This window comes from Eptatretus burgeri, chromosome 6, assembly GCF_056783735.1.
Source record: "Eptatretus burgeri isolate ZD-2024b chromosome 6, Ebu_testis_v1, whole genome shotgun sequence".
Taxonomy (NCBI): Eukaryota; Metazoa; Chordata; class Myxini; order Myxiniformes; family Myxinidae; genus Eptatretus; species Eptatretus burgeri.
This window is the reverse complement of record NC_140966.1, coordinates 3,216,700-3,232,855: the sequence shown is the minus strand read 5'-3', so window position 1 is coordinate 3,232,855 and position 16,156 is coordinate 3,216,700. Positions and strand designations below refer to the sequence as shown.

Below are 16,156 nucleotides of genomic sequence, written 5' to 3'. Positions count from 1 at the left end.
CAAAAGCTTTGTAAGTGGTCAGGAGCTCAAGAGGGCCGAGGAAGGACTTAGCACGACAGAGGATTCCCAGTCAGCGACTGGCTTTTGAGGCGAGGTTGGAAATGTGACTTTCCCAGGAAAGGTCATGGCAGATAGTGAGACCTAGAAGCTTGAAAGAAAAGACTTCTTCCAGAGGATTGTTGAGAAAGTGGATGGGGGGGTTTTGTAAACGGTCCTTTCGAAGAGACATAGTGAGAGTGTGAGATTTGTCTGGATTGAAAGACATGTTCCACGTGTTGGACCAGTTTGTGATTTTATCCAGATCTGCAGTGAGTGAAGAAGCTGCTGCTTGCCGGTCTGAGGGATGACAGATGGTATGGCAGAGGGTGGAGTCGTCGGCAAAGAGAAATAGAGGATTTTCCAGAGAGTCCGAGAGATCATTGATGAAAACCAGAAAAAGAACAGGGCCCAGAACGCTACCTTGAGGAACTCCAGCCTGCACAGGAAGAGGGGATGAAAGAACTCCATTTAGGGACACACGTTGACTGCGACAGGAGAGGAAGTTTGCGAGCCATGAGTGGAGATGGCCTTGACTACCATGGGAAGAGAGTTTGGTGAGTAGGGCAGGGTGCCAGACTGTGTCAAAAGCACGTGATATGTCCAGGCATACGGCTCGGATTTCCTGTCTGGCATTGAGGACCTCCATCCATTGATGGGAGAGCAGAAGCAGCATATCCAGGGTAGAGTGACCTGGTCTGAAATCAAATTGATGATTGGAAATCAAGCCATTGGAGAAGAGGAAGGATTTCATATCTGAGGCGATGATGGATTCCATCACCTTGCTGATGATTGGGAGAAGGCTGATTGGTCTGTAGTTATAGGGATCTGTTTTTGCACCTTTTTTATGCAGGGCAGTGATGTTAGCAGATTTCCAAGCAGATGGCAGATGACCTTGGGCAAATGAGAGGGTGAATAGAACAGAGAGAGGGTGAGCAAGAGCAGAAGAGCAGGCTTTGAGGACACGTGGGCTGATGCCGTCTGGACCGGTTGCAGAATCTGACTCGAGGTTTGAAAGCAAGCTCTCCACCTTGTCAGGAGAAAAGGATACAGAGTCCAGGGACAGTTGGGTGTGACTGGGTAAAGTGGGTAGAGATAGTGATGGGTTTAGGACACAAGATTTAGCTGCAAACACCGAGTTTAGACATTCAGCTTTATCACGTGTGGAATCAGCAGTGCGGCCATTTGAGGTAAGGGAGGGGATGGAGGGGGAACATACACCAGAAACAGATGTGATTAAACGCCACCAGGATTTTGAGGAGGGAGAGAGGTTTGAGAGTTCAGACTTGAGATGAGAAAGATGTTGTTTTCTGGCTCTCCTAAGTGTAGATACACACTTGTTCCGAGCTTTGTGGAAAGAACTGAGATTGCCCTCAGTTGGGTTTGCTTTCCATGAGGCAAAGGCAAGTTGTTTCAGGACAACTGCCTCGCCACAAGCTTCAGTAAACCAAGGGCGGGAGGAAGGGTAAGACAACTGAACACGAGAGGGGATAAATCTGTGCATGAGGGAGAGCAAGTTTCTTTGAAAGAATTCCAGGATGAGTTGATGTTTGAGAAAGTAGTGATAGGAGACCAGTCTGTAAGTTTGATGGCTGCTCGGAGACCCTGCCAGTCGGCTTGAGTGAAATGCCAGACTCGACGGCGGTGAGGTGGTTCTCTGATAACAGCCAGAGAGATGTCCACTTTGACAAGGACGTGGTGAGAAGAACCAATTGGAGCGAAGGAAGAGCAGCAGATATTGTCAGGGAAATTTGTCAAAATCAGATCCAGAAGAGATGGAGTACCATTGGTTGAGATCCGGGTCGGGAAGTTGACCGATTGAGTCAGTCCCAATGAGTCGCAGAAAGCTTTTGCTGAGGTGCCATGGCAGGTGAGAGAGGTACCCACACCTAGCCAACTGGCGTGATGACAATTGAAGTCACCACATAAGAGGAAGAGAGTTTGGATGAGAAGATAGAAGATGGTCCATGTTTTCGGATAGTGAGGTGTAGATGGAGTCATCACTGTTCGGTGGACGGTACAGTACACATATAAACATGAGGTGGGAGTGGAGGGGAAGCCGAAGCCAGAGGTATTCCTGGGGTGTGGGGGAGTGAGAGCAGTGCATGGAGAGTGAGGAATAGAGTCTTTGATGAAGAGAGCAACACCTCCACCAGGACGAGGCTCAGGTCTGTCATACCGTAAGAGCGAGTAGCCAGGAGAGATACTTGGGAGTCAGACACCTCTTTGGGAGAGGAAAGTTTCTGTTAGGCAGATAATGTCTGGTTTGTCAGTGGCAACCTGTATGGAAAGATCTGAAAGGTTTGAGCGAAGGCCCCGGATATTTGAGGTCCACACTTTTAATGAAGAGGAAGGGGAGGAGGCTTTGGGTGCAGGAGTGGAGGGGGAGGGGAGGGTAGGACAAGGGACGAGGGGGGCAGGTAAGGAGGGTTGCTGAAGGAGTGGGGTATTGCAGAACAGCGAGGGGAGGGGGCCGAATGAGGAGGAGAAAAGGCTCTGTGGTGCTGGGGGAGAGGGGGACAAGAGACAAGGAAGAAGGCAGTTGAGGATTTGAGGAGGTGGAGTGAAGAGATGGAGGTGAGAGGGCAGTGGAGGGAGGCAGGTTGGTGGATGAGAGGGGGGGCAACTTTGAGAAGGAAGAGTGAGGGGGATGAAAGGTGGGAGAAAGGTGAGGGGGGAATTTTTGAGAGAGGTGAGAGGGAGGCTTGGAGGGAGAAGAGTGGGATGGTTGCTTTGAGAGTGAAATTTGAAGAGGATATGCAAATTTGGTCATTTAATTCAACCACCAATTATTTTTGAGGTCGAATTTGTTTGAGGGATTTCTCAAGTATGGTGCTCTGATTGCCGTCATTCTTGGTTGTCTGTTTGTCTGTCCACACATAATGTGCTAATGTAGGCCACAAATGCCACCTGGTGGAAGCCAGTATTACACGTTATTTTTTCCATCTGAGTACCTCGCCAAAATATCAAGAAGTTTGTTGACTTCTGTAAGGATGGCCTGGACACTACTCCATTGGTGCAATATCGCATAAATCCTCAACAAAAAAAATCTACCAAGATTGAACTTATAAATTACCTTCCAGTCATCTGCAGATAATTCCCCATCCAACAACACTCATTAAACTTTGGGACATCATCGTTGAACAAGAAAATTGAGACCCAAAAGTGCCTGTTTGTCATTCTTCTTATGCTTATCATTCTTTTATGACAGCCAAACTCAAAATTGGTTAAAGCTATGAACTTGGTTTAAACACCAATCGACTGCTTTTTATAGTGGGAAGGTGCAAACTGTTTGAAATTTTAATAGCTAGAAAGGATTCCACAAAAAGTATGCAAAACTGCATTCCTTTGTAAAGGAATAGGAAGGGATCAGAGTTGTTGGCGGGACTACGACTGTCAATCAGTCTGATGGAGGTAGGGCTGCTCGACACATTTGGCAAAGGGCCAATCAGATCGACAGGGTTGTGGTTGACATTGGAATACTATCAGCCCTGTCTGTGCAGGGCAGTCACGGGACCAATCGACAGCAACAACACACCTATTTCTAGAAAGTATGTACTATTAAGAATGATAGATCATCTATAAAGTATGTACAGTACCAAAACAATGTGAGCATGTCGATAAAGTTTGTACTACAACATTTGTAAGTCAGTAGTAGAATTACATACATCATATTCTAGCAAGAGTGCCCAGTGTTGTTGGGCAATGCTGGGTCCCTCCTTCTGCCCCTTCCCCTCCCTCCTCCCACCACAACCCTTTCCCTCCCTCTGGACTCCCACCCCACCCGTTCCCCTTTTCGTGTGCGTGTGCGTGTGTGTGTGTGTGTGTGTGTGTGTGTGTGTGTGTGTGTGTGTGTGTGCACGTACGCACACACACGTACACACGCATAAGGTGATATCAAACACACACACACACACACACACACACACACACACACACACACACACACACACACACACACACACACACACACACACACACACACAGTTAGTGTCTTGTAAATCAGCTGAGATTAATTTAATAGCTAGAAAGGGTAAAGAGTATACAGTAAGCTTGTCAATGAATTGTTGGATTACATTTATGGGGTGTGGATATAATACAGGCCTGAGTGGCACTGAATGCATACTTAACAAAGAGATATGAAAATGGGAAATACATTATCAGTTGGTGGCATTGGTCTGGGTTCTCACAATCATGAGAATACCTAAAATTATGTAAGGCTTTGTGTTTGTTCTTCCATCCATACCACATTGAGCTGCATCTCAAAGGTAAACACGGCACCGCTGTCCATGTGTGGGATAAGGGTGAGCGCAAGAATAGTTGGTACTTTGGCCCGGACTGTCACGTTGGGCCCAAAGAAGATGTAGAATTGTGTGGAGAGTGTGTCCAGATCATTACGGAGAGTTGGTCGGAAGGGAACGCAGAGTTCAGGATTGACAGAGGAATTGCTCATGAATAATGAGCTGCTCGCCGGAACTTGTGCATTGAAACAGTCTAGGTGGTGGGAAAACAAGAAAATGGAAGTAAAGAAGACAAATTAAAGATGAAAGGATAGAGACCACCAAAAAAAGGAAGGGAAAAAATGTAGGGAAAAAAGTTTTCATGGAGAATCCTGTGGAGCAACTCTGTCATGAAGCTGTACGCCTCAGCAAGTTGAAGACGGCACGCATTTAATTTAATCAGTGGTGGTGGAGCTTGTATCGTCAGTAAGGTGAGGTAGACGTAACAAACTAAATTTGAATAGAAAAGCTAAATCCATTTGTGTTCCTTTTTTTTTAAAACATCTTTTAGTCGCAATAAATAAATAAACAAACAAAAAAAAAGATGAGGACGATAAACCAATGTTATTATAACCCCAACTTGGAATCAAACAGTTTGTTTGCCAGTGAAATCAATCCACTTTTAAGCCACTCGCACATTTCCCCAACTGCATATTGAACAACAAGTCATAAATAACTGACAGCACGATAACATGTTATCATCCCCAAGAGATCGCCAGATGATTTGCCTCCCACACAGTCTATATGAAAGAGATCCCTAGAAGGTTTAGCCTCCCACACAGTCTATGCTGAAGTATGAACATCGAAAAGTCCTTGCTCACACAAGAGCTTGAAACATAGCATCATAAAAACGGATTATGATCAATACGACCATGCCACACCTGTAATGATGACGGTGATGTCATATCTCACAGACACGTTGGGCAAGAGGCTCTCCACAGAAACGTAGTACCAAACACCCCACATCGGGGGATTTACATCGAGCCGGCAAGATGCATTGGAGTTGCATTCTGCTGTTGTCGAGTTGAGAAGTGGAGGAGCCTTCGGCCTCAACTGCAGCTTCAGGAGGCACCCGGTGGCCAAAGGGAAGTCAGTGACATTGCAGCTGGTAATATTCACTGAGAGATGGGAGGAATATTCTGGGACAAAGAACCTGTAAGTACGAGTGACAACACAAGGTTAGGCTAATGACCGGAAATATTTGAAAGCTTTGCACATTGCTCAAAAACCAAGTCTAAACTTAATGCGCACACTCCCCAAATCTACAAGGACAACAAGGAAATCCAACACAGGTGGAGGCCATTCATCCATCATGCCTGCACGAACACCACACCAACCCAAGATCATTTAAATTAATGAAATAAATGTTTTTTGTATTTTGTTGTTGTAATTTTTTTTTTCTTTACTTTTCCTCGGAGAGGAGGCATGGGCTTGGTTAAAAACACAAATCAACCAAACAACCCCCATTAACAATACCCCCAACAACAGCACTCTGTACACAATCACCCATCAATACTCAAATGACCGAAAAGTCTTATCAACATCCCCATACCCCTCCATCTCCATAACTTCCAGGTACCTGTCTAATTCTAATTTAAACTTATCTACTTTTTCTGCTGCCACTACCTTTCCAGGGAGACCAACAATTCCATGCATTAACAACTCTCTGAGTGAAAGTCCCCGACCTTGCTACCGTCTTAACTCTCCCCTTCTTCACTCTCAAGCTATGGCCCCTGGTTCTGTCACTGTCAACTCTATTGAATAATTCATCTGCACTTATTTTATCGATACCTTTCATTATCTTTAACATATCGATCATATCTCATCGTAACCGCCTTCTTTCTCGTGTGTAAAGCCCCGTCTCCTTCAACCGCTCCTCATAGCTGAGTCCAGCTTGGCCCGGAATCAATCTAGTAGCCCTACGCTGAACCTTCTCTATGGCATCTTTGTCCTCCGGAACTGTGGTGACCAAAACTGCACACACTATTCTAGATGTGGCCCTCACTAAATTCCTGTACAATGTTAACACCACCTCTTTTGATTTATAATTGATCCCCCTCCGTTTACTACCGAAAACCTTATTTGCTTTACCTGCAGCTGCCTGGCAGTGTGCTGCCTCCTTACCTCCTGTACCTATTACCACCCGCAGATCCTTCTTCTGTGTGACACGCTCCAAAATTACCCCTTGCATCCTGCAATCTCTATTTTTATTGTTCTTTCCCATCCCCAACACCTTACACTTGCTCAGGTTAAATTCCATCTGCCAGTATTTTGCCCAATCCATACAAGTATCAATACTCTCTTGTATCTGTTCACCATCCCCTCTGCTATCCACCTTACCTCCAAGCTTTGTGTCATCCGCAAATTTGGAAAGCTTACTCTTTACGCTATTATCCAAATCGTTGATGTAAATATTAAATAGCAATGGTCCGAGTACTGATCCATGAGGTACCCTGCGACTTACATCCTCCCACTCACAGCCACTCTTTGCTTCCTATCATGAAACCAGTTTGCAATCCAATTAACTACCTGACCAGCCACTCCACAAGCCCTCACTTTGGCTAACAACCTCCAATGTGTTACCTTATCAAATGCCTTCTTAAAGTCTAGATATACGATGTCCACTGCCTTTCCCTCATCCAACCAATCAGACACTGCTTCATAGAACTCTAAAAGATTTGTTAAACAGGAACTACCTTTGGTAAACCCATGCTGACGACCTTTAATTAGTTTGTATTTGTTTAAATGGTTCCTCATCTGGTCCTTAATTAATGTCTCCAACACCTTCCCCACAACTGAAGTCAAACTAACAGGTCTATACTTTCCCAATTCTTCTCTGGATCCTTTATTAAATAATGGTGTTACATTTGCTACTCTCCAATCCTCCAGTACCTGTCCCGACTCCAGTAAGCTATTGAAAATATCCGTTAACATCTCGCTTACTTGTTCAGCCACCTCCCTCAATACTCTCAGGTGCATATTATCTGGACCAGAAGCCTTATATACTCTTAGATTACCCAGCTGATCCTTTACTTACTCCACTGCAACCTGGATCTTCTGTAAAAGCCCTTCTTCACCTCCTCGACAGATACTCTCAGCTATTGGCAATTCTCCTGACTGCTCTTGTGTAAAAGTTGAAGAAAAATACTTTTTTAATAAGCCTGACATCTCACTTTCATCACCAACCACTCTCACAGTGCTAATCCTCAATGGGCCCACACTGGTCCTAACCTGTTCTTCTCCCCCTGATATACTTAAAGAAATCCTTGTTATTATGTTTAATATTCTTAGCCATGTCCTTCTCATCCTCTCTTTTTGCTTGCCGAGTTATTTTCTCCACTTGCCTCTGTTTACTCCGATAGTGATATAAATCTAACTCCAGTCCTGTTATTTTAAACCTAATAAATTCCTTTTGCGTCTCCTGAATAGCGTTCCTTATCTCACTGCTCAACCACCCTGGTCTCTTTCTGTTTCTAGTTTTACACCTCCTTGGAATGTACTTACTCTGCACTCTACACATTTGGCCCTTGAAGGTTTCACATTTTTCTGATGCTGATTGTCTGTTGTTAGAGTCTCCCAATCTACATCACCTAATTGTCTCCTCATACCCTCAAAGTTTGCCTTCCTGAAATATAATAGTTTTACCCTACGAACCTGAACTCTAACCCTCAACAGAATCTTTGCACACACAATGTTTTGGTCACTTGCTCCTAAATGCTCCCCAACCTCCACCTCCTCCACCATATTGGGATTGTTACTTAAAAGGAGGTCAAACACTGCACTCCCCCTCATGGGATGATCTACAAACTGGGTTAAAAAGCAATCTTGGAATAAAACTAGATCTTCATCCACTCTTCCCTTTCCCTGTTCCTGGACCCAATCTATCCCTGGCAAGTTAAAATCCCCCATCATCAATACTCTTCCCTTACCACATGCCCTTTTTAATTATTCATGTCCTCCTCCTTCCTCCTCTTCCTTCCTACCCGGAGCCCTATAAAAGCATCCCACCAGTATCTTACTGTTTCTACAATCTCTAATCTCTACCCACACAGAATCCTCAACATTTCTTCCTCCCTTAATGTCACCCCTTTCTCTTGATGCAATGCTGTCCTTTACCCAGATTGCTGCTGCTCCTCCTATTCTCTCCTTCCTATCACACCGATACACCTTCCAGCCTTCTAATCCTGTCCACCAGTTACTCTCCTTAAACTATGTCTCACTCACTGCAACTACATCGTACTCCTATCTATCTACTTTGGCTTCAAGCTCTTCCATCTTATTATTTAAACTTCTGGCATTGGTATAGAATATTGGGTGGTCGCTGGACTATCGTTATGCTCAGGTTTTCCATCTGTCTGTATGTATGTAATGGACAGCTCTGGAGGCCAGAGGAGTCAACCGATTTTAATGAAACTTGACTGGTAGATTCACACCAGGATCCAGTTGTATGATTTTGAGCACCGTTGCAATGGACGCCACCGTTGCCTAGCAACGGGACTTTGAAATTTTTGAAAAAAATCCGAATATATATATATATATATATATATATATATATATATATATATATATATATATATGTGTTACCTATATATATATATATATATATATATATTTTTTTTTTTTCGAAAATCAAAAATCGGCTTCCACGCTTTTATGCGCACTATAATCAACCTCTTTGTCAAAAAATTTCAGTACGATCCGTCAAAAACGGTATGACTAGTATGCAATTATATAGCGACCACCCATGTCGCCCACCAGCTTGTATTTAACTTTTCCCTTTCTGAAATTCTATTTTCCTGCTTGGTCTTACTTATCCCAATTACTTCATCTGTTCCTTCCTTTATAGCTTCCCCACCTTCCGCTGACCTAAAAAAAAGCCTGAATTCCTTCCTCAATTCCCACTGCAAACCTTGCTGACCCCTTTCTATTTAATACACGGCCATCATTCTGGAAACACTCCCTTTGTCCCCTAAATGATTCCCACTGCTTCCGAAATGTAAAACCTTCCCCTGACACAATTCTTCCAGCTATTGGTTGACGTCTATTGCTCTGCTCATAATTTCTATATTGTTTCCAAATCTTGGGAGGATCCCAGAAAACATGACCTCACAACCCTTTGCTTTTAGCCGCTTACCCAACATCCTTGTATCTATTTTTCAAAACCTCTGAGTAAACTTTCCCGACATCATTTGCACCTAGGTGGACCACAACCAACTTTTTCCTGCCGTGACCTGATACAATATCGTTTACCCTTCCTTCAATGTCCCTAACTCCCGCTCCTTCAAAACTACACAGAATTCTGTGTCTACAATCCTTCCTGCAGAATGAAGAATCGACATATTTAATAATCTCATCATCCACAAAAACTGTCTCCCATACCTCATGTCTACCAATTTCTACTGCTGCACATCCGCTACTGCCCGCACCCGCTGCACATGCACCACTGCCCGCACCCGCTGCACCTCTGCTAGTGCCCGCTGCACATCCAACACTGCCAGCACCTGCTGCACAACCTCCACTACCAGCACCCGCTGCACATCCACCACTGCCTACATCGGCTGCAAATCCACCACTGCCTGCACCTGCTGCACTTCCGCCACTGCCCACACCCGTTGCACCTCCGCCACTACCCGCAACCGCTGCATCTCCGCCACTGCCCGCAACCGCTGCACATCCGCCACTTCTACACCTCTGCCACTGCCCGCAACAGCTGCACCTCCGCCACTGCCAGCACCCGCTGCACATCTGACACTGCCAGCACCCGCTGCACATCCACCACTGCCCACACCCGCTGTACACTGCCACTGCATGCACCTGCTGCACTTCCACCACTGCCCGCACCCGCTGCACCTCCGTCACTGCCTGCACCTCCGCCACTGCCTGCAACCGCTGCACATCCACAACTGCTGCACCTCCACCACTGCCCTCAACTGCTGCACACCCACCACTGCCTGCAGCCGCTGCACCTCCGCCACTGCCCACACCCGCTGCTCCTCCGCTACTGCCTGCACCCTCTGACCTCCTCCAATGTCTGCACCCGCTGCACATCCACCACTACCCACACCGCTGCACATCCTCCAATACCCACACCGCTGCACCTCCTCTACTGCCCGCAACCGCTGCACTCCTCCACTGTCCGCAACCACTGCACATCCACCACTGCCCGTATCCTCTGCACCTCCGCCACTGCCTGCACCCACTGCACATCCACAACTGCACCTCCACCACTGCCTGCTGCAGCTCCACCACCCGCACCACTGCACCTCCGCCACTGCCCGCAACCGCTGCACCTCTGCCACTTCCACACCTGCTGCACATCCACCACTGCCCATACCCTCTGCACCTCCGCCACTGCCCACACCCACTGCACATCCGCAACTGCCTGTGCCCGCTCACCTCCACCACTGCCCGTGCCCACTGCACCTCCACCACTACCCACGACTTCACATCCACCACTGCACCTCCGCCACTGCCCGCACCTGCTGCACACCCACCACTGCACCTCCGCCACTGCCCGCTGCACCTCCACCACTGCCCGCACCATTGCACCTCCACCACTGCCTGCCCCCGTTGCGCAGTCACCACTTCCTGCCCCCTTTGTACGGTCACCACTGCCCACCCCCGTTGCATCGTCACCACTTCCTGCCCCCTTTGTACGGTCACCACTGCCCACCCCCGTTGCGGGGGGGGGGCTCTTACCCCCAGCGGGGGGCTTATCTACACTCAAATCTTACCCTATTCTTTCATACCCAAATTTTCTAACTTTGACACTTGTCTTCCTTCGTCCATTGCCTCGATCACTTCCCGACAGGATTTCAAGTTTATTGTCACCTCATGGTCTCACACAATTTGACCAATAAGCTATACTACACAATCTGAGACGCTGTTTTGGACCGTCATCCTCTCCTTGTGCGGTGGTGCATCTCTTTGCTGGCATCCCACCGTTTTCCTGTTGCCACATTATGTAAGTTAATCCTTTGCTCTTTACTGTTCAGCTCTTCCATGAATCTCGATACCTGCATACAAAAAGATTTATAGATAGTAATTTCAAAGTTTCAGCTGTAATAAGGCACTAAGATAAAACTGATGCCTCAAAGTTCTCTGCAGTCAACAGGATAATAATAAATAAGACCTTCAAAAATCAAGTACATCAATTGAAGAGATGTTCAGCTTGAGCCATGTCATCGAGTGAGTAAAGTTTTTAGGAGAACAAGTTTGGAGAGAGATGGGTGGGGTGTGATGATGGTTGAGTGGGGGGAAGGGGTGGGTGGGTATATAAAGCGGAAAGCATCTGCAACTTTAAGAATCAATAAACATTTTTTTTCCACTTTGGGAATTTGTTTAAATTCGGAACCAAATCGTTATTCATGATGTCTGTTCTGAGGTAGTGTGTTTATATGTCCCTTTTCTGCCACGGGTTTCTGTTGTCCCTCACCATACCCTGATGACACATTACTGTTCCAAATCCAAATCCATTGGGACCAAACTCTGTACAGTGTCGGTGCTGCCGAAGCAGTCTCCTGAGTTGGGCACAATCCTGGATGGGTCGCCTCTCCGACGCAGGATGCTCGAATAGCTCAATAATCCCAGCAAGCTGGTACACATTTTGCCAACCTCAGAAGGATGACAGGCTGAGTCAACCCCACCTGGTATAAATTCAACAGCTGAGGGGGGGTTTTGAACTCAGGACCCGAGGATCCCAAGCCCACCACCCGAACCATTAAGCCAACACCAGGCACATATTACTGTTGCAATTACAGTAAACTTGCATCACAAAGTGAGAATGGCTACATGACAAACAGCTTTGTTTCTCTTTTGTTCGATTATGGAAATGCTTTCCTGAGTCAGTTCATTCAGACCCTTCTCTCCATGGTATTCAGTTGGAAGTAAACTGCCACCTAATGTCATCCTTCATCCCTTTCCATATAATATTTTACATCCCTGTTTTATAATCCCTGTGATAAACCCATCCTGGTACAAACTCTTCAATGCAGGTGACATCTTTCTCTCCCTCACCTCTTTGCTTATTTTTTCCGTTTGCTCATTCCTTAATTGTGTTCATCTGTTTCTCTACCAACCCACTGTTAAGGATGTTGCACTGAAAACATCACTCCGCTCTTCCAAGAGTCATATTTGTACAAAACAAAATGCATTGTTCATCAGGGCTATAATGAACTTTTGAATGTAGCATTGCATTATTACTTCAGCCATCGAAGGTCATTTCACGAACGACATTTGGTAGAACGCATACCTTTGCCAGGCTGAACAGTTTATGTTTTGCATCCCACTGATAGGCTGGATCTGAACCAAAATTAAAAAAAAAAACCTTGTTGTTGTCATCGAACCAACAGACAGACAAACAGACAAACAGGGTTAATACACAATCTCCGTACACCTTAAGTGACCGAGATAATAAACCTGGTCTGGCGGATGTTAGTGTGGTGCTCTGGGATAGAGTACGAAATGGAATTTACAAATAAATGAGAGGTCATTGATTGAAAATGGAAGGTCGAAAGCTCCAAAGGGGTCTGAAAAGGTCTAATGAGTCTGAAGGGATCTAGAGTGGTCTAAAGTGGTATAAAAATGTATGAAGGGTTCAACGGGTCCAAAGGTTGGAAAGGTTCTCCACTGTCCCCAGTGAGCAGTGATAATTGCGACCAATGACTTTATATTATTTGGTGCCTTGCCAGTCATTCGCTCAAGGGGTGTGGTTCTGAATCACTTTTTGGATTTTCAACCTAAGATTTCATCGCTATCCATCATTAGTTGCTACTCGGAACTCTGTTGGAGTCAGAGTTCCAAGTAACCAGCTGAACTTTTTATGTCATTGTGCTCCAAATGTAATGTCATGCCCAGTAAGTATGGTATGAAGTGCACTATAGTGCAGGGGTTCCCAACCTGTGGTACACGAACCACAGGTGGTACATTTGGACTTTTTCGGTGGTACGTGGCATGTTACGCGGCAGCAAGCTTTTTTTTTTTTCTTTCTTTTTTTTAACGCAGTTTTTATTTTACTTCTCTCTCATGCAGCTTGTGCACGATAATTAAATTTATATCGAAAGCGGCCGCACATTGTCAGCCGTTTGTTATCGGCCATTGTGCACAAGTCGTATTATTCGTTTTGTCTCTACATGCCCCACTGACATCATTGCTTATTGCCCGGCTTATTGTTACCGTTATCATTCACCAGCATCATGTCAATGTGAAAATATTCGGAGAGTTATCTCAAGTTAGGCTTCACTTCCATCCAAAAAGGTGAATTAGAAGCTCCACAGTGTGTGATTTGTGGAAAAGTTCTCGGCAATCAATCTATGAAGCCAAGTCTATTGAAGCACCATTTTGATTCTGTTCATCCTGAACACAGCGACAAGGACCATGACTTTTTTCGTCGGAAGGAAAATGCCATGAAAAGAGCACGCTTCGACGGTAGCGGCAGTTTTCAACAGCAGTCCACGGCAGCCGTAAAGACATCCTACTTAGTCGCACTGCGAATTGCAGAACAGAAAAAAACCTCACACCGTCGGTGAAAGCCTCATCCTTCCCGCCACAAAGGATATCGTACGTCTCATGCTGGGAGAACAAAGCGCCAAGAAGCTCAATTCTCTTTCGTTGTCAAACAACACAGTTCAGAGGCGCATTGAAGAAATGTCAACCAATATTCGTGACCAGGTGGTGGCAGAAATCAAGGCATCTCCATGCGGATTTTATATGCAATTGGATGAGTCAACTGACGAGGCAAATTGTGCCCAACTGTTAGCATTCGTTCGGTACGTGCATAAAGCCAAGTTCAAGGATGAAATTCTATTTTTTCCGCCCGCTTAAAACCACAACGAAAGCAAAGGACATTTTCGAAGAGGTGTCTTCTGTCTTTGATCAAGTTGGGCTGTCATGGGTTGATCTGAAAGGCTGTATGACAGATGGTGCTCCAGCTATGTTGGGGTGCAGATCAGGTTTCCAAACGCTTGTGAAGGCAGTTGCTCCTGAAGTGCACGGCCTACACTCTACGATCCACCGCCACGCATTCGCAGCCAAGGCGCTCCCCAAGCCATTGACTGACGTTCTCTCAACCATGATCAAAATTGTGAACCATGTGAAATCCCAGGCTCTCAATTCGCGACTTTTCAAGAAACTTTGCGAGGATTTCGACTCCGACCATAAAGTTCTCTTATTCCACACTGAAGTGAGATGGTTATCCTGTGGAAATATTGCGGAGCGTGTGTTTGAACTGCGAGCTGAGCTTCGTGAATTCTTCGAAAACGATGGAAAACCAAAGACTGTCGATTTCGTCGCTGCTTTGAACGACCCCGACTGGGCATTGCACCTGGCTTATTTGGTCGACATTTTCTCTCAGTTAAACGCCCTGACCAAGTCTCTTCAGGGGACTGGCGCGACTATCATTGACTTCATAGACAAGGTCAAGGGATTTCAGGAAAAACTCCATCTGTGGAAGACGAATGTCGAAGCGGGAGTGGTGGTCATGTTTTCTTGCACGGCCGATATTCTTCAGAAGCGTGAAAAGAATCCCCCAAGGGAGTTCATACAACTGGCAAAAGATCACCTCGCTTATTTGGATGAGGAATTAAATTCCTATTTTCCGGATCTCAAGGAACTGGATCTGAAAATGATTCGCAACCCATTTCGCATGAATGCATTGGATTTGCCACCTGGAACAGGACTGCAGGAAAGCTTGATTGATCTCCAGAACGACTCCACAGCCCGAGATCAGTTCGACGAGATGAATCTTGCGGACTTCTGGTGTGGAATGTTGGGGTCTTACCCTAAGCTAGCTGCCCTGGCTGTTCATTCGCTCATAGTATTCCCATCTACATGGCTGTGTGAAGCTGGGTTCTCGTCAGTCGTTATTCGAAAAACAAAACAAAGATCCCTACTGGATGTTGAACATGATGTTCGGTGCGCTTTATCCAAAACAAAGCCTGACATCGACCTGCTTGTGAGCAAGAAGCAGACTCAACCATCCCATTGACTGGACATGTTACACAATCAAATAGGTATTTACTGTATCATTCTTTTGTTCAGATTAGATTGCTCAATGTCATAGTTGTGAATTGTTAGTATTGTTTAACTCCCCATTGTCGTATCTGTATCGCAAATAAACACTATTTTAGGTGAATTTTGGTACAGTGGTACTCGGTGGGACCACGAACATGTGAAATGGTACCGCAGTAAAAAAAAAGGTTGGGAACCCCTGCTTTAATGCAAGGAAACTATGAAAGAGAGGAGCGGTGTGTGTGTTTCAATGGTTGTTATCTCCAAATGCGGGTTTCAGAAGGTGGAACGGAGTCATCCCAGGTCTCGAAGTATCCACCTCCATTTCAGTAAAGGATCATGATTTATGGACCAATTTGTGAAGTTTTCTTGTTCTGAAAGTTTTGTTCTGAGGGCTCTTTTGAGAATAGTCACCGAGTCCCAGACAGCTTCCAACTGCAGTTCATTTGCAGCAATATTCCCAGGGATGGATTTTAAGATCTTTATGAGGTTCTGGCGTGATGTTTTTAAGATCTATGGGATGGCGTGTTGTCCATCCGTCAGTCCGTAAACAAGTGCTGGCAACTTTTTCTCTGAAACTGTACATACAATTTCGTTGAAACTTTACCACAATGCTCATCACCGTGTATTTTTATTCAAAGTTTATTCATGGCATTAAAATAAAATAAAATAAAATAAAATAAAATAAAAACGGGCCAAAAGGGGGTTGCCCCCTGAAATAGATAGTTGCTTTCTTCTCAGAAACTACAAATGCAATTCTGATGAAACTTGACCACAACCTTCATCACCTGTGATGTACCTATGTTTGTTCACAGCATTAAAAAAAAAAAATT

At 45.4% G+C, this 16,156-nt stretch overlaps 1 protein-coding gene across 2 annotated transcripts in view; it reads right to left on the bottom strand.

The window, feature by feature from the left end:
- The window catches only part of LOC147024131 (transmembrane protein 8B-like), a 114,702-nt gene that overhangs the window by 77,175 nt on the left and 21,371 nt on the right, over positions 1-16,156 (bottom strand). For both annotated transcript variants that reach the window (XM_085883722.1, XM_085883721.1), the window contains exons 5-6: positions 5,198-5,469; positions 4,283-4,530 (exon numbers count right to left, since the gene is read on the bottom strand). In XM_085883722.1, coding sequence (XP_085739848.1) covers positions 4,283-4,530; positions 5,198-5,469 — 520 coding nt within the window. The remainder of the gene's footprint in view (positions 1-4,282; positions 4,531-5,197; positions 5,470-16,156) is intronic.